Below are 24,732 nucleotides of genomic sequence, written 5' to 3' on the forward strand. Positions count from 1 at the left end.
CTACCCTTGTCTCCTGTCCACAGGGGTGGCCATAAACCAAAGCTGAGGAAAGAGAGAGGACACAGTCAACGTATATGAAGCTGACTCTACTTTGTTAATTGGGTTACTATCAGTTAGATAACAGCTTGTGTCAGGTGCCAGGTCAACATAACCTGGGCAAAATCAATCTCACCTGTGGCAGGACCACGTACCAGCAGCCAGCCATGGCTCAGTCTAGGAATCAAGTAACATGTCTATTGTAAATTTATTGCAAGTGACCTAGTAAGAATTTTTTAATAAGATAAGTGGAAACTTTTGGAAAATCCAACAAAAGTTTTATACAAACAAACAAACAACAGCGGGATACCAAGGTATGGCTTGATTTTCATTTTTCTGTGTGAAGAAAAGGTACGATTGCAAAAAGGGAAGTGTTTACACAAACTGATAAAAAACTTGAGAATTCAGCAGAATGCAACCACGTGTTCCTGAGCATTCTTCCATAAAAGTCTCGCCATGCCTGGCAGAGCCCCATTCACCTTCACTATGAGGGGAATCATACTAGCCCTAGTGCTCACCCTTGTAGGTAAGCGTACACGTCCCTTCTTCAATCCTCTTTCCTGGAATTTTTTTGGGTTCACTGAAAACAATTAGGTTTAGACTAAATGTTACTTACGTGGTTTTCCATCTATTTTTGCAGGTAGCCAGAAGTTTGATATCGGTAAGTGAATTTCTGTCTATAAGCTTTTATCAGTGATTTTGTTATGATGACTATTTATTAGAACGTGCTTGCAGCTATTGTGAAAATGGCTGTTATTTCCCACAGACCCAGGATTCAGTAGCAGAAAGAGTTACCTGTACAGCTATGAAGGCTTTATGTTGAATGGTCTTCAAGAAAGAAGTTTGGCAAAAGCTGGTGTGCGCTTGAGCAGCAAGCTAGAGATCAGTGGACTATCAGAGAACACTTACCTCCTCAAGGTATCACATCTTGTTCCAAACATACCAGTCAATACTGAGGTGCAAATCACGTTCATTTCATTGCATTTTGCTCACTTGTGTTCTAAGAAAGATGTAGGGTACAGACCTAGAGACTTAGCACTGTAGATTTCAGAGAATGATCTGCAAACTGAAGTTAAATGAGGAGTGATTTAGCATCCAATCGCTTACAGGTGCTTGTTGTGAAAATTGTTCATAGCAGGTGCTTCTCATGACTTACTATCAGAAATAGAGGTGCCAAAATCAGGAGTTCTGTTAGAAAATGTTTAACCGTAATTCAAGGCACTCAAGTATGCTCTGATTTTAAGATTCAATTCAATTCTCAACAAATGTTTCCAACTTTGGTGGGGAGCCTGGACTTGGGTAGGTAAAATCATGGTCATGCAGGCAATTAATAAGTGTAGATTATGTTTACACACTCAGGGGAAAAAAAAAAAAAAAAAAAAAAAAAAAGGCATCAAAAAGTAGCACGTAGCAATTATTAGTGTCTGAATAATGCAAGAAAAGATCTGTACATGTGAAAGCATACCTCTTAGAGATGGGTTTTGACATGTCCAAAATAAACATTTAAGACAAATATTTTGTCTGTTTAATTTATTTACAAAGAAGAGCATCTTTCTGGGCACAGAGTTTAATGACAAGAGCTTTAGCAGAGCAGTAGATCTTGTTTCATTAATGAAAACAAGATGTCAAAACGATAAGCTAGGAATTGTATTTCTCATCATAGTCCTCATCCTGAAATTGTTACGTTGTGCATACCAGGCTGTGCTTGGAGAGACACCTGAATTAGCAGTGACCTTCCCAAAACTAGTGAAATTGCTTCTGATTTGTATGGTGCTGTATGGGGAATAAAAGGTTTATAAACACATTTCTAATTATGAAGAAACAAACAAATGAGTTGTTTTAAGCAATTCACAACTATCAAATATGACCAGTAGCTTAGTCAAAGCAACAAGCATTTTGGGAGGGGGGGAATTAAAATGAAACATTCTAAGACTTTAAAATAAATAGAATGATTTTACCTTTTTATGATAGATTTAATCTAAAGCAGAACCTGGTACAGCTATTTTAATTTAAGGCTGAAAAATAGGGATAAATTTATTTGAATCTATTTTTATAACTTTTTTGAATAATATTTTTACCTATATAGTTGATGTTTAAAATCTTCCTGAGAGATAATGGGGGTATGTTAATTGCTTCTGTACTACAAAAGAACACTGCTTTGCACCTTGGACTTGGATGGGCTAAGCAAGAGATGGAAGAATCAACTGCTGTATGGCTATCTAAGCCTATATTTGGAAGGAAAGAGTATATAACTAGTCACTATGTTAATTTCTTCCAATCTGTTTACATATTTAGTACCGAAGTAATTCTATTCATATAAATGTCCTTCTTAAAATTCCTCTCAGGTCCGCTCCCCACAAGTGGAGGAATACAATGGAGTCTGGCCCAGGGATCCATTCACTAGATCTTCCAAAATCACACAAATGGTCTCATCATGTTTCAGCCGGCCTTTCAAATTTGAATACAGTACTGGACGGATCGGAAACATTTATGCCCCAGAAGACTGCCCTGATACGTGTGTTAACATAGTGAGAGGAATCCTGAACATGATGCAGATAACCATTAAAAAATCACAGAATGTCTATGAATTGCAAGAGGTTTGTTTTTCCCATTCTAAAACTACTTTATTGAAAGGATGTGTTCTGTTTAGGTGCACTTCCTCCATGTTCCTGTTTATTTTAATCTATTTTCAGCCATCTGTCAAGAAAAAAGTTGATTTTCATTCACAAGAAAGAAAATGTGTGTGTATGTGTTGAAGGAATTACTTTTGCTGGATCTTTTAAAGACATTTGTAGAATTGCTTTATGTAAAATGTAATACTTTTAAGAAAAAGGAAGTATTAGCTATGAATGTATTTGTTATATTGCTTCCCTGATACAGCTATTTGATCCATTTATTTGTTCATTGTTGATATTAATTAATTGATTACTTTTTCTCAGTTCTTTGACTGAGTTTAAAATATCCATTTCTGTTCAGTTTTTTAGTTCAATAGGGTAACTAGTGAGTAAAGTTAACAGGTTTCAAAACATTATTCAGTATATTCTTATCCAAACATTGTTTATCCTTACCCAAAACATTGTTTATCCTTACCCAAAACATTGTTCAGAATATATTTACTCTCCTACTGCTCCTTCAGAAGCAGTAAAGCTTCCTCTCATGTGGTGAAATCCTGCTATAATTAGGAAGTCTTGTTATCTCTTCTCATCTATACAGTCTGGAATTGGAGGTGTTTGCCATACAAGGTATGTCATCCAGGAAGACAGGAAGAATAGCCGAGTGTCTGTTACCAAAACTGTAGACCAAAATAATTGCCAGGAGAAGGTGAAGAAGAGCATTGGAATGGCTTACATCTATCCCTGTCCTGTCGACACGATGGTATGTGAGACGTGAAAAGACCTTCCTCACAACAAGCACGGCCGTTCTGTCCCCACTTACTATTCGGGTCTCTCTGTCCTTCTCTAGAAAGAAAGGCTGGTAAAAGGGACTGCGGCCTTCTCCTACAAGCTCAAGCAGTTGGACGGTGGCACCCTGATCACAGAGGTTGCGTCGCAGCAGGTGTATCAGATCTCGCCATTCAGTGAACCTACTGGGGTTGCTGTCATGGAAGCAAGGTAGGCAGGCTGTGGGGCTGCCTCTCAAAGCAAGAATAACAACTGTTTATACCAATCTGAGGACTTTATCCATTAGAAAACTGTAAGATTTTACTGTGATTGGAAAAATCAGTAAAGACTAAAAGAGCTAATGTCTCAGTATCATCAAACCAACAAACAGATGAGGCAGATGGGGGGAGAGAAAAAGAGAGAGGTAATTCACTCCTTATCTGACACTTTTTCGTTCCTCTCTGTCTCTTGACAGACAACAGCTTACCTTGCTGGAAGTGAGAAGTGAGCGGGGGAGCGCCCCAGACATTCCCATGCAGAGCTATGGAAGCCTTCGCTACCAGTTCCCAGACGTACTGCCACAGATGCCCCTTCAGCTAGTCAAAACGAAAAACCCCGAGCAACGGGTACAGAATTTTTAAGTCTTCGAATTGCTTTCCTACGATTCCTCCTGAAATACGATCAGAAGTACCAAAGGAATTAACTATGTGTTCACTTTCTCTTGTTGTTCAGGTAGTAGAAACACTGCAGCACATAGTCCTGAATAACCAACAAGATTTCCATGATGATGTTCCACAAAGATTCCTAGAACTTGTCCAGCTCTGCCGAATAGCAAGTGCTGACACTCTTGAGTCTATCTGGAGACAAGTTTCAGACAAACCTCGTTACAGGTATTTATGTGTACGATTTTCTAAGGAACTTTACTTTTTTGAGAATTGAGAGCTAAAATTAAGGACTTTTTCTAACCTACTTGCAGGCGATGGCTACTGAGTGCAGTTTCTGCAAGTGGCACCACAGAAGCACTAAAATTCATTAAGACCAGAATTCGCAATGATGAACTTAACTACATTCAGACTCTTCTAACTGTTTCTTTGGCTTTCCATTTAATGAAAGTTGATGAACACACTCTTCCAATAGCAGCAGTGAGTAAATCCACATGAATCTTTCCTATTGGATAACAGAAGGAATGATAATTGATGACATCCATTGGTTACAAAGTTTATTATAAAGAAGATTCTCCCCTCATGTATAACGATTTTGTACAAATCATCATCTGTGAATTTCTTTTGGCATTATCTATATGTGAGAAGAGTATGTTTCTGTTTTGCTACAGTAATATAAAAGTCTTTCTCCCTTAACAACTTCTGAGAATAATTCCCATTTTAGTTTGCTGGAGTCATGTCTCATGCTGTCTACAGACAAACCTTTGTGCATGTTATTTCTTACTTCTGAAACATAAATGGTGGCTTGTGTGTTACATCATTTAAATAGCTCTTTTAATTGCAAAATATTCCTATAAACCAGAAAGAGCCACAAGTTAAAATGCTAATACAAACCCTAGATATTTTGACACTATGATTAGTGTAAGCATTTATTCTGGGCAGGATTCTCACCATCTCTAGTCAGTATTCCTCTTCTTAAATAGGAAAAAAAGAATGTTAAGTAAAAATGCATAATTGATATACATTTTGTTTTAAAAATTTCCTTCAGGATTTAATGACCAGCTCTAGAATTCAGAGAAGTCCAATGCTTCAACAAGTTGCCTGCTTGGGATACAGTTCTGTGGTCAATAGATACTGTTCTCAGACATCAGCATGTCCTAAAGAAGCTCTTCAGGTACGTGTCTTTTTCTCAGATTCTTCTTAGTAGCTTATTAATGTGCTTTAGTTTAACTCTTTTCAGCTACAGTATGAAAATGTCAGCTATACATGTTTCAATTGACTATTAACAATCAATTGGACAAATATATTTCATAGCTCTCCTTCAGAACAACAGCAATTAATCATTTTACTAATGTAGATGATAAATGAAAACAGTTTTCCCATCCTTTTTTTTTTTTTCTCAGCCATCACTGAATACCTGTATTAAAACAATTTGCTTTATTGTGATAGGCTTTTTAGTGTCTAAAGAGATTATTGTGGCCAATGTATACATTAGGCAGAAAAGGTTGAACTGTGATTCTTCCATAGCCTGTCCATGACCTGGCAGATGAAGCAATCAGCAAGGGCCGTGAAGACAAAATGAAATTAGCTCTGAAGTGCATCGGTAACATGGGAGAACCAGCCAGCTTAAAGCGCATCCTGAAGTTCCTTCCCATATCTTCATCCAGTGCTTCTGATATCCCAACCCACATTCAGATTGATGCCATCATGGCCTTGAGAAAAATAGCTTGGAAGGACCCCAGAACTGTAAGTACCACCTAAAATAGTAAAGCACATTCACTGTGTCAGTTGGATTACTCCAAAGAACAAATCTGTTGTATTATCTACAGTTGTTTCTTCCAATTTTATTCACTGATCTCTGAATGTCAGCCTCTGAATGCAAAAAGCCATGCTGATGTTTTTTTGATATGTGGACATTTATTTCAGATCAGTGCCATCCCTTCTTGGGGCTGTTCTCATGTGGCCCCATTCAGTTGTGTTAATAAAACAATATGGAATGATACAGTAAACCAGATTGGGAAGCTTTTCTGCAGGGACAGTGAAGGGTTATATGTAGATCCATTCTGCAAAAAAAGTCTAAATTATTGGTAATTCTCAATGATGTATTACCTCTCTACAGGTGCAGGGATATCTCATCCAGATCCTTGCAGACCAGTCACTTCTCCCTGAAGTGCGAATGATGGCTTGTGCTGTTATCTTTGAGACAAGGCCTGCACTTCCCTTAATAACAACGATAGCTAATGTGGTGATGAAGGAGAGCAGTTTGCAAGTGGCCAGTTTTGTGTATTCCCACATGAAGGCTTTGTCGAAGAGCAGATTACCGTATATGTACAACATGTAAGTAGAGACAGGAATAAAGTGTGTTTTTTCTGCAGATAATATATTCTGCTATATTCTTGTTAGTAATCATGCATATGCTAACAAATTGAATTCAGTTTCATATTCTGGTGGAGTGCAGTTTATTTCTGGATATTATTACCTTTCTTATTTTGTTCAGATCTTCAGCTTGCAATATTGCCCTTAAGCTGCTGGCCCCCAAACTGGACAGGCTGAGCTATCGGTACAGCAAGGTCATTCGTGTTGGTGGTTACTTTGGTGAGTAAAACATTTCAGTGACTGGGAAATTTTCACTTCAGAAATCTCTTAAGAGATACTAAGTCCTTTGGAAAAATACATGTACAACATTGCCAGTCCCTGTGCGAGTTATGTCTAGGAAAGTTCTTTCCTTTAACACTGCTGCTGGATGCAAAAAGAGATTCAGTAAGATACTTGATAAGTTTAGTTTCTGAAACAATTAGTTTATTTCTTCCTGAAAAATTGATCTCTTTCTTCTCAAAAATTATGGTGGAAGCTTTCCTCTTTTGCTGCAGTAATGTGTATTTAGCATACTTCATGTCAGTTAAATGATCTCTCATTTCATTTCCCTGCTGTTACAGCCTCCTGTAATACTGTAAAAGATGCTGCATTGGAAAAAGAAATTGGATTAAATGCAACAGTCACATATTTAAAAATATAGGAGTAACCATTTATTAAATCGAGCCTATACAATTAAAGCTTATGTCATGACATATCTTAAAGTCAGTAATTGAAAAAGATGCAGAAATACAATCTCGAATGCTAAGCAGAAGGTTAAAAAAAGATGTGTCTTTTGTTTACTTCTACCACAGATAACTATAGAGTTGGTGTTGCTGGCGATGTCTTTGTTATGAACAGCCCAGGAACAATGTTCCCATCAGCAATAATTTCCAAGTTGATGGCAAATTCTGCAGGTTCAGTGGCTGATTTGGTGGAGGTAAATATTTACTTAAATCAATAATAAAACAAATAAAGCGAATTTCATATTAAAAATTTCACTACTAAGTTTCCACTCTGTAAGTATGTTTCAGACCACTCCTTCTCATGCTGTTTTGGTAGGTTGGTGTCCGAGTGGAAGGCCTCACAGATGTTATAATGAAGCGAAATATTCCGTTTGCTGAATATCCTACGTACAAGAAGATAAAGGAGCTTGGAAAAACTGTAGGTGGTTTCAGTAATGTAATGTCTGAGTTATATGAAGTGGTATTTAATGAGGCTTGTCATAGTAGTTAAGCCCGTCTCGGAGGGTGTTACCCATGTAGCAGCCAGCTTGAATATCTCGGTGAGAGAGGGATTTGCAGTGGGACTGCAGAAGATATTACTCCTGTAAAGTCTATGATAGCTTTCACCAATTTTACTGCTGCCCTGCTTCCTCCCCACCTCAGGTATGACTGCAGGAACAGGGAGGCAAGCAGGAAGGTGGATGTTGCTGCACAAAACATCTCTCATGACTGGCAGGTTTTCTCCTCCCTCCCTTCGTTTATCTAGCTTAGTTTACAAGAAGATCTCTCTGTCTGGTGCTGTGCTTTCAAACTGCGTTTAATGGTACAAATGTCCCAGACCCTCTGTATTAGAGTAAATGTTATTTCACCAGAATACCTGTGGATGGAAGGCTATTTGTGGGCACCTCAATGATACGGAGTAAATCTGAAATAGTGACACCAAGCTATTAACAAAAAAGTAAAGAAATGCAAGGGGCAAAGGAAAATTGGAGGTTTGTCATTAACAGTCTTCATCGCCTTGCTAAATTGTCATTTATAAAGTGTTTCATTAAGGAACTTTGACTGTTTCCTTATCTGTTCCCTAGCTGCTGGGATGGAAAGAGCTGCCAACAGAGACCCCCTTGATATCGGCCTACTTGAAAATATTTGGCCAAGAAGTAGCCTATGTCAACATCAATAAGGAAGTCCTGCAACAAGCTATGAAGGTACCAGGGGCTACTACTTCTCTTTGCAAGATTTGACACCACTGTAATTTAATGTCCTCACCTCTTGGATCTCTATTTGCTGGCAGACGATAGTAGAACCTGCTGACAGAAACACAGCGATGAAGAGAATTGCCAACCAGATCCGCAATGGCATTTCAGGACAGTGGACACAGCCGGTGTGGATGGGAGAGCTGCGATATATTGTTCCCAGCTGCCTCGGCCTGCCGCTGGAATACGGGTCATACACCACTGCCCTGGCACGTGCTGCAGCCAACGGTGAGTCGGGGAGTATGAAATGTGCTTTGCTAGCTCCGAACAGGGGCTGGGAGGGACAGGCTGAGAGAGGCTGGAGAAGGACGTAGAAGAGAAAAACTGATTTTTGTAGTGTTTTGAAACACAGGAGGGGAGGTAGTAAAGATGTTTGAAGAGAAGCTGGTCACAGTTGATTTCTGCCTCATATTTGAATGCATTGAAGACAGAGGAAATGAGGTGAGAATCTGGGAAACCAGAGGGAAAGGTCACAGCATTCAAAGCCAGAAGACATGAATGCTGTGTGGGGAGCTGACTGCAGGAATGAGCGGAAGGGAGTAGCTCCTGAGGGAAGCAGGCACAAACTAACCAGGATTCTGTGATGACTGACAATCAAAAAACAGCTAACTGTAGCATTAGAGAAGACAGGAAGAGAAGAAGGCTTGGAAAAGCGAGAGTTCTGTTTTAGCAGAATGAATATGCAAGTATGAGTTGTCATGAAGAGAATTCACTGATCATATGGTTGTGCTAGGTTGTGCTACAGACTTTTAATTGAGGTGATAGTCACCCTTCCTTCTGCTGACACCACATAAGGGTGAAGAATTAAATATAAATACGCGTGCTCTTTTTACACTCTCTATGCATACTCTCTTGGCTGCTCTTGTTTTTTGTTAGTTTGCTTTAATAACATCTTTGATACTGCGCCCCACCTCCTTGCTGTGGTGTTTTTTGGTTTGGTTTGGTTTATGTTTTGTTTTGAATAACATCCTTGTAGCCAAAGTAGGGAGGTATGGACTGGATGGATGGACTACAGAGTGAGTGACAGCTGTCTGGACTGCTGGTCTCAAAAAACAGTTAACAGATGAGGGTCTAATTAGTGGCTTGCTAGGAGCAACGCTCCTCAGTTGTCAGCACTTGATCATTGTCTCTGTTAACAATCTGAACTTTGGAAGAGAAGCCACCCTCGGCACATCTGCGAATGAGATCAACGTGGGGAGAGGTCACCACGCTGGGGGTCAGGCTGCCATTCCCTGGGACACTGACAGGCCCAAGGGATGGCCCAGCACAAGTGTGCTGGAATTTGACATAGGCCATGAAATGTCCTTCACCTGGGATGGGTTAACCCATGCAAGTGTATATAGACTGGGCATCACCCAGACAGACAGCAGCTCTCTAGAAAAGGGCCTGGGAGGCCTGGTGGACAAGCTGATAGTGAATTGGCAGTGTGCCCTTGTGGTGATGAAGGCCAACTGCATCCGTGGCTGCCAAAGCAAGAGCAGAGCAAGCACCAAAATAGTTTTCTCCCTTTACTTATCACATTTGAAGCTGCGCCAGGAGTTCTGTGTTCATTTTGGGGTCCTTACAGCAAGACTGGAGGAAGTCCAGCAGCAGATCACCAAAATCCTTGTGGGCTGAAGCACTTGAACACAGAACAAGTTTTCTGCACAGTTTCTCTATTTTTCGGACTTGAGAAAGATCTCATCTGTCTTGTTTTTCAGCCTTTTTAGCTGTGTTAACAGAAGAGATTACCTCTTCCTGAAAACAGTGGCTTGCTTATATTCAAGTCCTTTCAGTTTTACCATTTTTAAATGTTGTTTTGTTGGTTGCAGTTGATGGAAAGATGACCCCACCTTTAACTGGAGATTTTAGACCTTCTCAGTTGCTTGAATCCACCATGCAGATTCGGTCTGACATAAACCCAAGGTAGGGTAGGTTTCTAAGTCTGTAGATATTAATGGAAGTCTTTTATGAAAGGGGGGAACCTCAAGCTAAAAAAAGAACACCTGTCTTACACATAGCCACCTTGCTCTGTTTCAGCTTATATGTGCATACAGTCGCAACAATGGGTGTCAACACAGAATACTTTCAACATGCTGTTGAAATTCAAGGCAAGGTCCAGATGAGAGTGCCAATGAAGTTTGATGCCAAGATAGACATGAAATTGAAAAATATTAAGATTGAAACAAATCCATGCCGTGAGGAAACTGAGATATTGGTTGGAAGGTACTTCATTACTTCATGATTTTCTGCAGCAAAAAGTAGCCTGAAGTTCACAATTCACTGACCTCTTATGGAGGTTTCTACATATACAGTATGATTTTTTCAGTGTGTAGCATAAACTTTACTGTAAAAAGCAAGGGATAGAAATAAGGGAAATAAAGGTCACAAGATGCCTAAATTATTTAGGAGCTTTTTTTTTTTTTTAATTTCTCATTTTATTTTATTTTTAAGTACATGTCTCTCATGTTTTTGAAATTTGTTTAAATTTGCCTTACTTTGGAAACTTCCAGTGATGTGTCTCATATTTCTCTCTTACTTGTCTTTAACAATACTTCTACATATGGTTGTGTATGCAATTCCTATGTTCAAACAACATATTTCTGTGATGTCATGTGACACTGACAGGACATCATTCATTTAATCCAAAAACATGGCTTTGGAATTATTTGCCATTTTCTGTGCATATTTCCACAGGCATAAGGCTTTTGCTGTATCAAGAAACATAGGAGAACTGGGTGTTGAAAAGAAGACCTCAATTCTCCCAGGAGATTCTTCATCAAATATCGTGGAAGAACCTTTCAATCCAACAGAGGGAGCTTCCAGGGAAAGTTTCACAATGGTAATCTATTCCCTTTTTCTTATATAATAACATTAACCCCTTCTGTGCTGCTGTCTGCAGCTTTATTCTTGCCTATGATATGCTCCCAGTGGTATTCACATGCTCATCTCCACTGCAGCAGGGGCCTGACAGCATTCCAAGGAAACATTCCCATGACTCTCAAGAGGATCTTCTCCATGGCACCAGAAGAAAAACACATAAACGAGATATTTGCATCAAACTGCATCGTCTTGGTTGTCAGCTCTGCTTTTTCAGAAGGTCACGAGATGCCAGTTTCATAAAAAATACATATTTGCACAGATTAATTGGAGAACATGAAGCTAAAATTGTTTTGATGCCAGGTACAGTACTGAGCACGAACCTTTTCTTATTAGGTTTGTTAGTACTATTTGAAGAGGTATAACATCATCCATGCAATTGCTGTGCAGTTCAAACAGATGCTGACATTGACAAAATTCAGCTGGAGATTCAGGCAGGATCCAGAGCAGCTTCCAAAATAATTCACGAAGTAAACTCAGAGTCTGAGGAAGAGGATGAGACATCTCCATACGAGGACATTCAAGCTAAACTGAAGAAGATTCTAGGCATTGACAATGTTTTCAAGGTAAGAGATTTTGAGCATGGGGGGAGATGTTTTCAGATAAATGAAGTCAGGGGTTGAAGGCTAGTGTGGAAAACTGAGTCAGGAAAGCGAGAATGGGACTAGTTTGAAGGGTGCTGGGACTGTCAGCCTGTGTCATGTCAGCAGGGTTTGAATCTAAGTGGTGCATCCAGCTGGGGCTGGTCCTCGATGCCAGGGCAAATATCAGCTGGGAAAAGTGCAGCTTCTGTGGTGAGTGAGGCCAGGAAGTTTTACCAAAAGACTGTGGTGAGCATTTCATCTGACACACAGGGATATTTTATTTTGTAATATAGAAGCAGATGTATCCCCTGTCTTGCACTTCCCTTTGAACTGTTCTGCAGGTTGCAAACAAAACACGACACCAGAAAAAGCGACCTTCTAAGAAAGAAAACACTATGCTAACAGAGCTTGGGACAGACCCCAATGCAAAAACTCCCTCCAGCTCATCTTCTGCCTCCTCAGCTCTTTCCTCTTCCTCATCATCGGCTTCCTCTCCTGATCATAGAAAGCCCATGGATGAAGATGACAATGATCAAGTAAAGCAAACTAGAAACAGAGACACAAGCCGCAAGAGCAGTAGCAGTAGTGGTAGTGGCAGGAGCAGCAAGAGCAGCAGGAGCAGCAGCAGCAGTAGCAGCAGCAAGAGCAGCAGTAGTAGCAGCAGGAGCAGCAGCAGTAGCAGCAGCAGTAGTAGCAGCAGGAGCAGCAGTAGTAGCAGCAGGAGCAGCAGCAGCAAGAGCAGCAGCAGCAGCAGTAAGAGCAGTAGCAGCAAGAGCAGCAGCAGCAGCAGCAAAGGTAGCAGTAGTAGTACTAGCAGCAGTAGCAGCAAGTCAGTGAATCACCACAGCCATAGGCATCACTCAAGATATCTGAATGGCAGCAGCAGCAGCAGCAGCAGTAGCAGTAAGTCAGTGAGTCACCACAGCCATGGGCATCACTCAGGACATCTGGAAGATGGCGGCAGCAGCAGCAGCAGCAGCGGCGTGTATTCCAAAATATGGGTAACTCATGTTTGTCAGTAAATTGATGCTGCTAATATTTGTGAATCACAATCCTGATGGCAGTTGGCTTTGCATCAAATTATGAGTTGACACAGTAAATTTTAGCAACATAAAATTTCAAAATCTGTTCTGCTAACACACCTGCAATTGTTGGTCAGATGACTCCTTTGAAACATCTCAAAAGTCACAAGACTGCTGAAACTTTTGTTATAGGCAGGGAAGCATTTTTGGCCAATTTACTGCTTTCTGTCAATACACACTGTTTCTGTCTTAATTTTGCAGTAGGAACATTAATGCTTTATATAAAGTATTTCAAGTCTCGCATTATGCGCTTGTGACTAAGCATACAGAACTATGCATGAATGATAATTAGTAAAATTCTTACTTAGTTCCCAGTGCTCAGATTTCAACGTAATTGCAGCATTTATTTTCTTCTGAGGCTTTTCATCTTGTTCTTGTTATTTTCAAAGGGAGGTCATGAGATTTATCAGTACCGCTTTAGATCAGCACATAGACAAGAGGTGAGTTTTCTTTCTTCAGTAAATTAAGTTTGCAATCTGTCGTGAGTCAAATGAAAAACCTTAAAGACTACTTGTTGTCTTTGTTGAGGAAAATTACAGTACTGATAACATTTAGAACACTAAATTGACCATGATGGTTCTTCTGAGACTCAAAAAGATACTCCTTTGTGTTGTGTGCATGATGCCATTTGTGGTTCTGCAAAGTAGACACAAAGCCTCTACCAAAGCTTGGGACATTTGCCTGGCTTTGATCGTTTGGTGTCTTGGGTTGGAATAATTGTTGACACACACTGGGGTAGGTGTGTTGACAAATGTGGGAGGATATCTTAATTTATGGTACTTTAGTTCAGCAGAAGATACCTCACTAGGGTATGATACAGCCAGGGGCAGTGAAATTGTTTTGAGTGTTCCTTGAAAAGTAGAACATTTGGCTGTGTGTCTCTATTCATTTTATCCTTTCCAGTCATTTGGTTCATTCAGTATATCCTCCAGGTGATCAGGCCCTTCCAGATATAAAATGAATCAGTTCTGATCTTTTGTATTGAAACAAGAGGCTGGTTCCGTTTGGCTTGATCTGGTTCCTTGCTTTTGCACAAAGGGGAATTCTCATCTAGATGTGTTCCTTATTTGTCTCTTCTGAGAGGTCACATATACTTGACTAAACAAGATTTTTCAGAGCATATATTAAGCAGAATGAAGCATATTATATTGCAAGTCATTGAGCTGCTCAGTGTTGGAATGCAAGTTTATCACTAATAAGTGTCATGACAGATAATATTCTGCAGCACCTTCTGGTGCAATTTCCTCAACTGTGGTTTTTACATTACCTCCTTAATGTATTTTCATGACGTATTTTCTTCTTGCAGTTCCCAAAAAGGAAACTCCCAGCTGACCAATACAGCAGCACATATTCCTCTACAAGATCCAGTCGTGACACATCCCGAGCTGCTTCCCGGGTTAGTTGCATCATTTTTAGGGTTTTTGACAGTTTGGAAAAATGGCAGATTGGCCCTGCATTTGCAGTAATTGTACAGCTAGGACAATCTTGCAATGAGGAGGGAAGTTGAAGTGGTGCAGTGCCAAGGCGTTGGTAGTAGTGACCAAGGCTAAGAGGAGCATCAGAAGAAGGCACTCTCCAGAGATGGCGTGTATCACCTTGGCTCCTCACCAGCACCCAGACTGATGCATGCAGGCTTGCTGCCTGGGGAGTAATGCAGTGAAGGAATTGCAAGTCATAGCATGCTTATGGTCCTGCTGTCAAGGGGAGGGGTTCTTAATGAAGAAATGTACCAGGTTATATTTAGTGTTGAGGTGTTGTTCAGGCACCTGCTTGTCCCACAGAGCCCACAGCTGAAGTGTGAGGTGAAAGCCAGCAGACCAACCAGGCAGGTAAAGAGAGGGACAGCTGCTGGTGGATGGTATTGTGAGAAAGATTGGTGAATACAACTGACAGCTGATGTTAGTTACATTTAACAACTTTTTTTTTTTTTTATTATTCATGGGCAAATATACGGGTGTTAACAATAAAGCCTAAATCATATAGGCATTACTGTATCATAATGTTATGAACATTTCCATGGTATCAGCTCAGTAAAAGGCACAAATTTTGGCTCATGTCAAATACAGTGATAAAATCCATCTGTGCTTGCAGAGGCACATGCACGCTAAGACATGTGCAGGAGAATTTATAGGCATCTATAGGTATGGTACATATGCTGGTATATATTTGCAGTTCAGTTTTTTATTTTTTATTTATCCATCCAGATCTTGCATCTAAAATGTTCCATAGTAACTCCTTTATAATGACATTCTTTGCATACTTTGTTCCCCTTCTTCTTAGCCTAAATTTTTGGGTGATGTCAAAACACCAGTGTTAGCTGTTTTTCTGAATGGCGTTAGTAACAATAAGAAGACAGGAGGCCTCCAGCTCGTGGTGTATGCTGATATCGATTCCATCAGGCCCCGGATGCAGGTATTTGTGTCAAACCTCACAGATTCAAGCAAGTGGAAGCTCTGTGCTGATGCTTCAGTCCTCAATGCTCACAAGGCAGTGGTAAGGCTCAAAAAATAGTTATATACAGTTATATGCATCACAGGAAAATCGTGTTCCATGTGTTTAAAAACAGACCATTTCTCCACTGTAGGGTTACCTGAAATGGGGCCGGAATTGCCAGGACTACAAGGTTTCTACCGAGCTGGTAACTGGGCGGTTTGCTGGCCACCCCGCTGTACAAGTGAAATTGGAGTGGCCTAAGGTTCCTTCAAGTGTCAGATCAATGGCAGAATGGTGAGGTTTTAGTCTCACTCATTTATGATATTGTTCAACTGTGAAAAATCAGCATCCACCCATGCAATTCTAGTGGTTAAAGTACCAGCTATTTTAAATTCTGTGATCTGCCTGAGTACTGTCTTTGGACATAAAAGTTGAATGGGAGATCATAGCCATCCTGTAGTAATGTTCAGTAATTCCTCATGCTGGACAAAATTACTGAAAACTGAGGAACAGATTCTTCCTTTCAGTGAACACTTGATCAGTAAAGCAGAGAATGGTTATGGGGACACAAACAATGATCCTGAATATGCCACTTACACATAGATGTGAGGCAGATGGGTTTGGATGTACCTCTTTTTGCCTCACTGTTTCACCAGATCTTTCTCTCTTGAATTTTTGAAGGTTTTACAATTTTGTCCCTGGGGCTGCATTTATGCTGGGGTTCTCTGAGAGAATGGACAAGAATCCTTCTCGACAAGCCAGGCTGGTCGTAGCTCTAACTTCTCCAAGGACATGTGATGTTGTTATCAAGCTTCCTGACGTAAATATGAAACATTATCCTCACTCTCTCTCTCTCTTTTTTTCCTTTTCGTTTTTTTTTTTTTTCCTGGTAGAAAAATGAGATTTATTTATTTTTTTAAATTACATTGGGTGAATTCTGAGAAAGAAAAGTTAAGTAAAGTAAGCCTCAGTTTGGGTGTAAATGATGAAAACAGCTTTTGTTTATTTTTGACCTTTTGTGTGTGTGTATATATATATATATATATTCATATATATATATTATTATATATATATATATTATATATATATATATTATTATTATTATATATATTATATATATATTATTCACACACATATATATATTCATATATATGTGTGTGAATATATATATATATATATTCACACATATATATTCATAGAGTGATTTTGCTCATGCAAAAAAATGGGTACTCATGAAGAAGTGCATTTCCATCTCTAGTACTCCATAAGTGTTCCCCAAACCACCTTTGACGGGAAGTAATTCATTCTCTCCAAAATGCTATCTGAATGACACACACCACGAGAGAAAACAGAACCAAAAAGCAGAAGCAAAAAACTCGTGGACAGTGAGTCAGATGATTTGTGTTTATATAAATTCTTTGTCAGCCAAGGTAGAACAGACTGAAATCAATTTCAAAATAGGAGAAAAGGCTATTTTAGCTGTTTGCTGTGAATACCCATCACAAGCGTGTTTTGACTGTTCTTTGAATTCCTTTTTAGATGATCCTCTATGAAAAAGCCATGAGACTTCCCCTGCCACTCCCTGTAGGTCCAAGGATACCAGCTTCAGAGCTGCAGCCTCCAATCTGGAATGTCTTTGCTGAAGCCCCCTCTGCAGTGCTTGAGAATTTGAAAGGTTGGGATTTAATCTGGTTTGGAAGCAGGACATCTTCAGTCTCTGGAATGACTTGAAAATCTTCTTTTTTTTTTTTTTTTTTTTTTTTCTGGCATTATTTGTCTCCGGTTAATTAAGAAATAGACTGTAATAATGCAGGGATGATTCAATTGGTAGAGAATATTGTGCTTGTAGTACAGAAATCAGCAAGGACATTTCAGGAAAATCAAGGTTGACAATTATCTGACCTGGTAACATATAAATTTCTGGCAATTATTTTGTTAGATAGACTATATTTTTCATGCCTTTTTTTTTTTTTTTCTTGGTAGGCAAAAGCCCCTGTAATCCATATAAAAATATCGCATAGTAAAAAAGAAATATAAAGCTAGAATAATATAGCACTAAAAATAAAACATTCCATTTAATGAGTTTCTTTTATGGCAAAGCAAATATTCACTGGCTTTCTATTTAAACAGCTCGCTGCTCAGTTTCGCACAACAAGATCACAACCTTTAATGAAGTCCGGTTTAACTACACGATGCCAGCAAACTGCTATCACATCTTGGCTCAGGATTGTAGCCCTGACCTTAAGTTCCTGGTGATGATGAGGAATGCTGAAGAAGCTATGAACCTTAAAGCCATCAACATCAAGCTTGGCAGCCAGTAAGTAACTCCTGCCAGATGCTGGGATTGTGAGGGACTACACTGTCCACATTTAACAGGGGAGAAGCTTAGATCTAAGCTATACTGACATTGTTCTGCAGCACATGAGATTTCAGCATTTTCCTTATTTACTTTCCATACGTATTGAATGTGATTCCTGTGACGTCATCCTGCATTTTAGGTGACAAGAATACCTCTGAAGTAATTTAAGCAGTTGAAATGAGTTCATGTTTTGACCAGTGATATTTAGAAAGCAGTAAAATCATTTTGTCAATCTATGTTTATGAATGTGGTACAAACAGGGTATGAATGCTCTTCTTCTTAACAGCGAAATTGATATGCATCCTGCAAACGGACAGCTGAAACTGCTGGTGGACGGGGTTGAAAGCCCCTCAACAAATGTTTCACTCATATCTGCTGGTAGGTGATGCAGAATCTGTTTTGTTTCATTTTCATGTATATGTTAGGAGAAAGAAAGAAAGAGAAGACAAAAAAATATCTAACAAAGATTTCCCCAGTTTGTGTTCACTGACTATTTACACCTTTTGCTGTAAGATTATTATTTAAGAATTTCACTTAGTTGCATGTGAATATTTATAAAGACAGATTAGAATGTAGAACTCCTGAAGTAGCCAAACTGAGCAAAATATAACCACCGCTTCATACATCACTGTGGCTCCCATTGGAGTTACAAATTTAAGAATTGTATCAGATATACTATAAAGCCTCGCTTGGTAAAACTTTTTGAAGTAAAGCTTTTCTAAAATTCACCACCCTTATATATAATAGGCTTTCCTATTTTGATTTGTAGGTATAAATTCAGTTAGCATTCTGAAATCTGCTAGGAATAAATATGGACTACTGTGTGTATACAGAAAAAATAGCCTGCTTTCTTCTCTCAAAGCAGGAATAAATAAATATGGACTACTGTGTGTATACAGAAAAAATAGCCTGCTTTCTTCTCTCAAAGCAGGAATATTTTTTCTGTGAAAGGACACAGGAGGACCTTGCCTCATTCTGTACAGTGCAGTCAGGGGCAAAATATAATGCAGGTGTTTCCTGACTGTATATCTGTAGTATTCAAATCAGGCTAAATCTTGCTGAAACTGGGTTAGCATCTGCCAGTGCTGAGCTCTGTCCTAATTATTATGCACTTCGTAAGTGATAATTATGCTAAAAATGGCTCCAGTGACAATCATGTTGTTTTCTGTGTTTTCTTACTCCTATATAATATAGTCAGGGCCTTGTATTATGTGCAGAACTGCACAGATGATATAGGTAGCTCTGTAATTGTTTCTAGAAATAAATATGATATGCTAATAACCCAAAGAGAAATAATAAATCTGTGATAATTAAATTGTTTTCCAACTTTTTACATACAGCTATTTTCTATATATACACTTTTCTGTATTGTTTTTCTATCTTTTTTGCTTCTTGAGAACAAATGAGGAATTTAAAGCAAAAGAGGCAAAAGAGCATTTTGAAAACATGACAGCAACTTTTTCTTAAAGAAGATAGATTGGGTTTGTTTTAGTGTTGGTTTTGGTGGGCTTTGATTCTTTTTATTCCTTTTTTTTTTTTTTTTCTAGGTGCTTCTTTGGGAATCCACAGTGAAAAGCAAGGCCTTGTACTTGTTGCCCCAGCCTATGGCATTGATAGATTATACTTTGATGGGCACACATTCATGGTAAAGTTCTTCCTCTTCATAAGTTTTGATGTTGAGAAATTTCTGTTAAGATTCCATTAAATTTGTGTATGAGTGCAAGAGTGTTATAGTGGCAAAGCCAAATTTGTCCAGAGCCCCCCAAAAAACAAAACTAAGAAGATACTTCAGCCAGCATTGCAGAGTGCTGCTCTTTATTCCTGAACAGGAGATCTGAGAATCTTTCACCAACGGTAATTCCTTATCCCTATAGTACAGGTGTGTGCTGGAAAATGGGCCTGTGAGTATGCACAGACTGAGTCAGCAGCACATTTGCAAGAAAAAAAAAAAAAAAAAAAGAAAGAGTTTTCAACTCTTGTCTATGTTTTAAAGGCTGTACTAGAAAAAATGTGAAACAGAAATATAAGAAAACAATATTATCATACTGTATCCATCGCCTACTGGGAAAACATCCATCACACAAAAACTTCAGCATATTAATAGTCTGGACTATTAATAACTTAATACTCTAGACAGGCAGAGTAGATTTTAAAGGCTCTAATACAGTTAGACACCAGTGTCATGGGAGTTTGGCATCTGTTGTGAGAAGCTTTTTAATTCTCAGCAAAGAAAGCAAGCATTTTAAATGTTTGTGCATTAACTTATACTGGACTGCATCTATATAGAAAAACTCTACTACATAGTGATTTTGTTCATTTGTTTGTTAATTTGAAACGCTTTTAACTTTTTTTTCTTGAAGATTCAAGTTGCTTTATGGATGGCAGGGAAAACATGTGGAATGTGTGGAAAATATGATGCAGAATGTGAACAGGAATATCGGATGCCCAATGGATATCTAGCTAAAGATGCTGTGACTTTTGGTCATTCTTGGATTTTGGAAGAAACGCCTTGTAGAGGAGGTATGCAAGCTGTAATGCATTTAATATAGTATCACTGCAGTAGTTTCAGTAGATTAGGATCTTATGTGGTACTCCATTCCCTCAGCTGAGGTTATGATGCAACAGCATACCATAGTGGAAGTAGGAAAACGAGCATGTTGCTTTTTGTAAACCTGATGGGAAGGACTTACTTGCTACCTGGAGATGACTTTTACATGTTTAGCTGTACAATAACGGTTACTCTTCTGTGTGTCTCTGTAAAGAATACTGGGCACCAAACTTGCTTTAGATATATATGCATTACATGGCCATGTACACAATAAAATTCACACAGTCGGTAGCAACTACACTGTGTTTCCATTCAGCCTATGGAAGAAATTGCTGAAATTTTAGAGAATAAAGCTTATAGTCAGGAATAAATTGTGGTTTGTTTAGCTTCTCACATGCTTCTAACTGCTTGTCCTGGGAAACCAAAATGAGACTGGTATTACTGGCTGGCAGCAATGATTTTTGCTTGCTCTCTGTAGCAGTTTTGAGTCTGAATAACAATGGTAATGGTGTAAATCTTTATTGATTATTTTTATTTGTTCAGAAATACCCCCTTTCTTTCCACTGATGAATACTCAAAGCTTTTGAATGTGAGCCAGTTTACTTTGCAAAATGTTTATTGGAATGTATATCAGACTATGTTTCTACATCCTAATCTAGAAATTAAACCACTTACACTGGAAATTAACTTTTTGTAGCTCCATATCTAATTAGCCAATTTGAAAAGCTTATCAGTCAGTGGTGCTGCTTTACTTATGAACAACATACAATTTTTATAGACACAATTTGGTTGCTAATGTGAAACATCATTGGCAGATGGGTCAGTCTGGGGAGATGTGAAGATGTTGTACATAAGAATGTAAACTACCATCAGTGATTCTGTTGCAGCTTGTAAACTGCATCGTTCATTTGTGAAACTTGAAAAGACAGTTCAGCTTGCGGGTACAGAGTCCAAGTGCTACTCTACGGAGCCTGTGCTACGCTGTAGGAAAGGATGCTCCGTCACCCAGACGACTCCAGTAACTGTTGGTTTCCACTGTCTTCCAGCTGGTAAGTCAACAGAAATCTTGCTGAATTGGAGCTGCACAAAAGCCCAGATGGTGCCTTGACTCATCAGTTATTACACTTGAGACATGGGATTGGTCTGACTGAAGACCTTTACCTGTTTTCATTAATAAGTAAAACTTTCTTTAGTGACATACAGATGTTTTTTCTGTAATTTTACAGAAATTAATTAAATGCAACAATAAAAGATTGTTGCATTTAAAATCTAAACTGGATGCCCCTTCATGGAGCTTTGATCTAACAGAGTGAGGGCAGGGTAAGAGCACGCTCAACATTGTGATTCTGCAGAAAACCTGCGTCCTGAAGCATGTGGTGATTCAGGTTTATATACAGAACCCTGAAACAGGGGTCCTCATCTTTTATAATTTTATATATCTCTGCCTTTGGGAAATAATCCTATTTCCCTCAGCTGATTTGGGCAATAGATGGATAGGTGTGGACAGGATTCCTGCCCCCATGTACAGAAATACTGGAGTATGTCTCTTTCATAAGTACATAGTAGATATTAAGAGATCAGATTAGGTGGATATAGATTACAGAGATGATAGGTTCATGTCTGTTTCCTTCAAGGCCACAATATCCTTTCCTAAATGTATTATTAATAAAACTCTGCATGGAAGAGTAGTTATCAATGTAGAAATTACTTACTACTTAAGTGGATTTCCTTGAACATCTCTGCTTGAGTTAGTCAGATAGAAATATGTGTAACAGCTAGGAGAAGCCAAGCCTGGTGTAATCAATGACTAGTGCAAGATAAATGCTGTATCTTGCAAAACTGCTTCTGAAGTGTACTATTTACTTTTCATTTCTTATTCACCATCAGATTCAGCTACTAGCATGACTGACAAACAGATGAAATTCGACCAGAAGTCAGAAGATATGCAGGATACTGTTGATGCACACACAGCATGTTCATGTGAAAATGAAGAATGCAGTACATGAAGCTGTACACTGCAGCGCAGGAGAAAACAGAAACATTTTAATGTTCTTACTGTGTGGTCTAAGAAGACTTGTCTTAAGAAACAATAGAAATACTAAATTAAATACTTAAAGATGTGTGGAATTTTCCTAAGTAATTTAAAGTATTAAACTTTATTATTGTAGAAGCGGTTCTAATTGCTTATAAATATCTGATTTCGTAATAAATACATGCATGGAAAGATTGATGAAGGCTTTTTTATTTCACTGGATGTAGAAAGAGGAAATCCACATTGCTTCTCTTTGACCTGCATTTCGTAGACTTCTTGAGTCTGTGACAGCCATCTGTGTAGACATGCATCAGGCAAGTGTCTGTGTCTGGCCCCACCGGGGTATGTGTTAGGTTGAGCAGCAGAAGCTGCATGCCAGGCTCCTGCTTGTTTCCCCCACTGCTTTCTTCTCTGGTGTGCACCACAGCGGGAACTGATCAGCTCTGAGTGATGCAGCATCCTCTGCTGCAGCAGCACAATGGGGTGCTCCACAATAACGAGGTGATGAGCCAGTGCTGCCATAGGGAACAGCAGGATCAGGGAATAAGCCTGAACCTCAGGCCTCTGGACAAGGCTGCCCTGAGGGAAGCAAGAGTACCATATGTTCCTGAGACTCCCCACACAGAAGCTGGTACAAATCAGGGGGTCTCCAAACAGCCCCTGGGTGTGATGCCCACCCGCAGCAGGTTTGCGTGGTCACGGGGACAGACGTGCTCCTCTGTCCTGAGTGCCAGAGGGTGCCTGGGGGCTTCCAGCCCTATGTCCCAGGTTAGTGTTTCATGTGTGACCCTGGGGCCGTGCTGGCAGGCTGAATGTGCACACTGGGTGGGTTTTCTGTGAGAGAACCACCTCAAGAGGCAGTGCAGACACAACCACTGATGTCAGTAAGCTCCTTAGTAGCTTAAGTCATCAGGATTATTGCACTATTTCAATAGAAATAGCATTGTTCCCTTTTATATTTATCAGTCCTAACTCATTAGTGTTCTCCCAATTCATACGTGCATAGCCAGCCATTTTTACAACTGACCACATTTGCTTCTACATTGAACTCTGTTAAGCAAAGCAGAATATGATCCTACTGAGGTGTTAAAAATGTAACTCTTCAGTAAATTAACTAAAAGAGAGCAAGTAACTCAATTCTTAAAAAATCAGCAGCAATGAAGACAAAATGGCGCTTACCAGTGAACATGTGGAGCATAGAGTTGATTGTTGGGTAAAAGATCTGAGAAAGTTCTGTAAGAATTGTGCCATTTTGCTTTCCCCTGCAGCTTTGGCACCTTCAAGCGTATGCATGTGTATGCATTTTATAGTTTGGAAAGGTAATGTCGTTAGAACTGAAAGGAAACTGAAAGGCATGAGAGGCAGACACAGTTCAAACGTTGTCACTCATGGGCGGTGGCAGTAATGCTGTGAGGTGCCTTCCCTCCAAGCTGCAGGATTTACTGAGGCTTGTAACACTCGTGGAAGCATGGACTTGACCAAGGCCGCAGCCAGCAGGACCCGGGGCTCAGCACCAGGCTGGCTGGCTGGCTCCCTGGTTCCCAGCCAGGGATGGAGCATGGCTCGTGGGAGGCCATGGCCTCGTCCTGCCTCTGTCTCTTTACCTGACACTGCAGACGTCGAGCAGAGCTCTGGGGAAATGCTGTCCAGGGCCACTCCTGGGCACAGCAAAATTGGTCATTACCTCAAAGTTGTCTTACTTTTTTTTTGTTTGTTTGTTTGTTTGTTTTGTTGTGTTGTTTCTTTTTTCTTTTTTTCTTTCCCCCTCCCCCCCCCCCCCCTCCTTTTAATCAGGCTATTTTTTCTGGAGAAATATGAACTGTGAAGGGGTGTGAATATGTTTGGGGGACAGAATGGGAGATGAAATTGTACTTGACAGACTGAAGAAATGGCCCAGAAAAATTAAAGGATTCGGTTCTACAAAGATGAGGTAAGGTGAAGTCTTCATGAGCAGGCTGTGGAGCAGCAGCAGAGATGATCCTGCCCCAATGTGCAGCATTTGCTGCCCAGCATGCTGGGGTGGAGTGGTCAAATCTGATGGTAAAAAGAAATGAAAAGTAAATGGCTCTTCCTGGGAGCAGGGGCCCTGCTGACAAAGGACTCAGCTGTAGCTAAGAGAGGCTTTCCTTGCTGTCGGGGCCCCATAGGATTTGGAAACTGCATCCAAGGCTAGGAGGGATTTGATTGCAAACTCCCTTTGCATCGCACTTTGAACTGCTGCACCACAGCAGTCCCAGAAGTCCAGACATGGCTATTTTACAGATATAGTGTTTTGTAAAAACAAACAAACAAACAAACAAACAAAAAACCCAAACTTGTGCAGCTGCATATAAATATGCTATATTATGTTAGCTTTTGAACCTCTCACCAGTTGCTAATAGTTACATACTCAAATCCATTAGCTATATTCACCAAATCTCAGAAGAC

The 24,732-nt window shown here is 39.6% G+C and overlaps 1 protein-coding gene and 1 long non-coding RNA gene across 3 annotated transcripts; one reads left to right on the forward strand and one right to left on the reverse strand.

Annotated features, from left to right (window-relative positions):
• Positions 1-167: 167 nt before the first annotated feature.
• LOC311440545 (vitellogenin-2-like) lies at positions 168-22,442 on the forward strand. 2 transcript variants are annotated; one of them, XM_084527589.1, is made up of 35 exons: positions 168-562; positions 677-697; positions 803-954; positions 2,382-2,633; positions 3,250-3,411; positions 3,499-3,647; positions 3,892-4,042; positions 4,149-4,306; positions 4,393-4,558; positions 5,127-5,252; positions 5,606-5,824; positions 6,198-6,415; positions 6,576-6,673; positions 7,246-7,370; positions 7,493-7,594; positions 8,241-8,360; positions 8,447-8,636; positions 10,220-10,313; positions 10,428-10,613; positions 11,085-11,229; positions 11,348-11,570; positions 11,658-11,833; positions 12,193-12,852; positions 13,323-13,373; positions 14,240-14,329; positions 15,214-15,426; positions 15,518-15,660; positions 16,048-16,186; positions 16,906-17,041; positions 17,497-17,683; positions 18,012-18,103; positions 19,273-19,370; positions 20,086-20,245; positions 21,161-21,322; positions 22,161-22,442. In XM_084527589.1, exons 1-35 carry the CDS (start codon positions 493-495, stop codon positions 22,277-22,279), a joined length of 5,553 nt encoding a protein of 1,850 aa, XP_084383715.1. In that variant the 5' UTR covers positions 168-492; the 3' UTR covers positions 22,280-22,442. The 2 variants fall into 2 exon arrangements, with proteins under 2 accessions (XP_084383715.1, XP_084383716.1); XM_084527590.1 differs by having other exon boundaries at positions 168-350.
• LOC311440551 lies at positions 20,957-23,722 on the reverse strand. The gene is made up of 3 exons (XR_014695461.1): positions 23,485-23,722; positions 21,986-22,288; positions 20,957-21,434 (listed from the first exon to the last, which is right to left on the reverse strand). It is a non-coding gene; the product is annotated as an uncharacterized lncRNA (long non-coding RNA).
• Positions 23,723-24,732: the final 1,010 nt, after the last annotated feature.

This window comes from Aythya ferina (genome assembly GCF_964211825.1).
Source record: "Aythya ferina genome assembly, chromosome: 8".
Taxonomy (NCBI): Eukaryota; Metazoa; Chordata; class Aves; order Anseriformes; family Anatidae; genus Aythya; species Aythya ferina.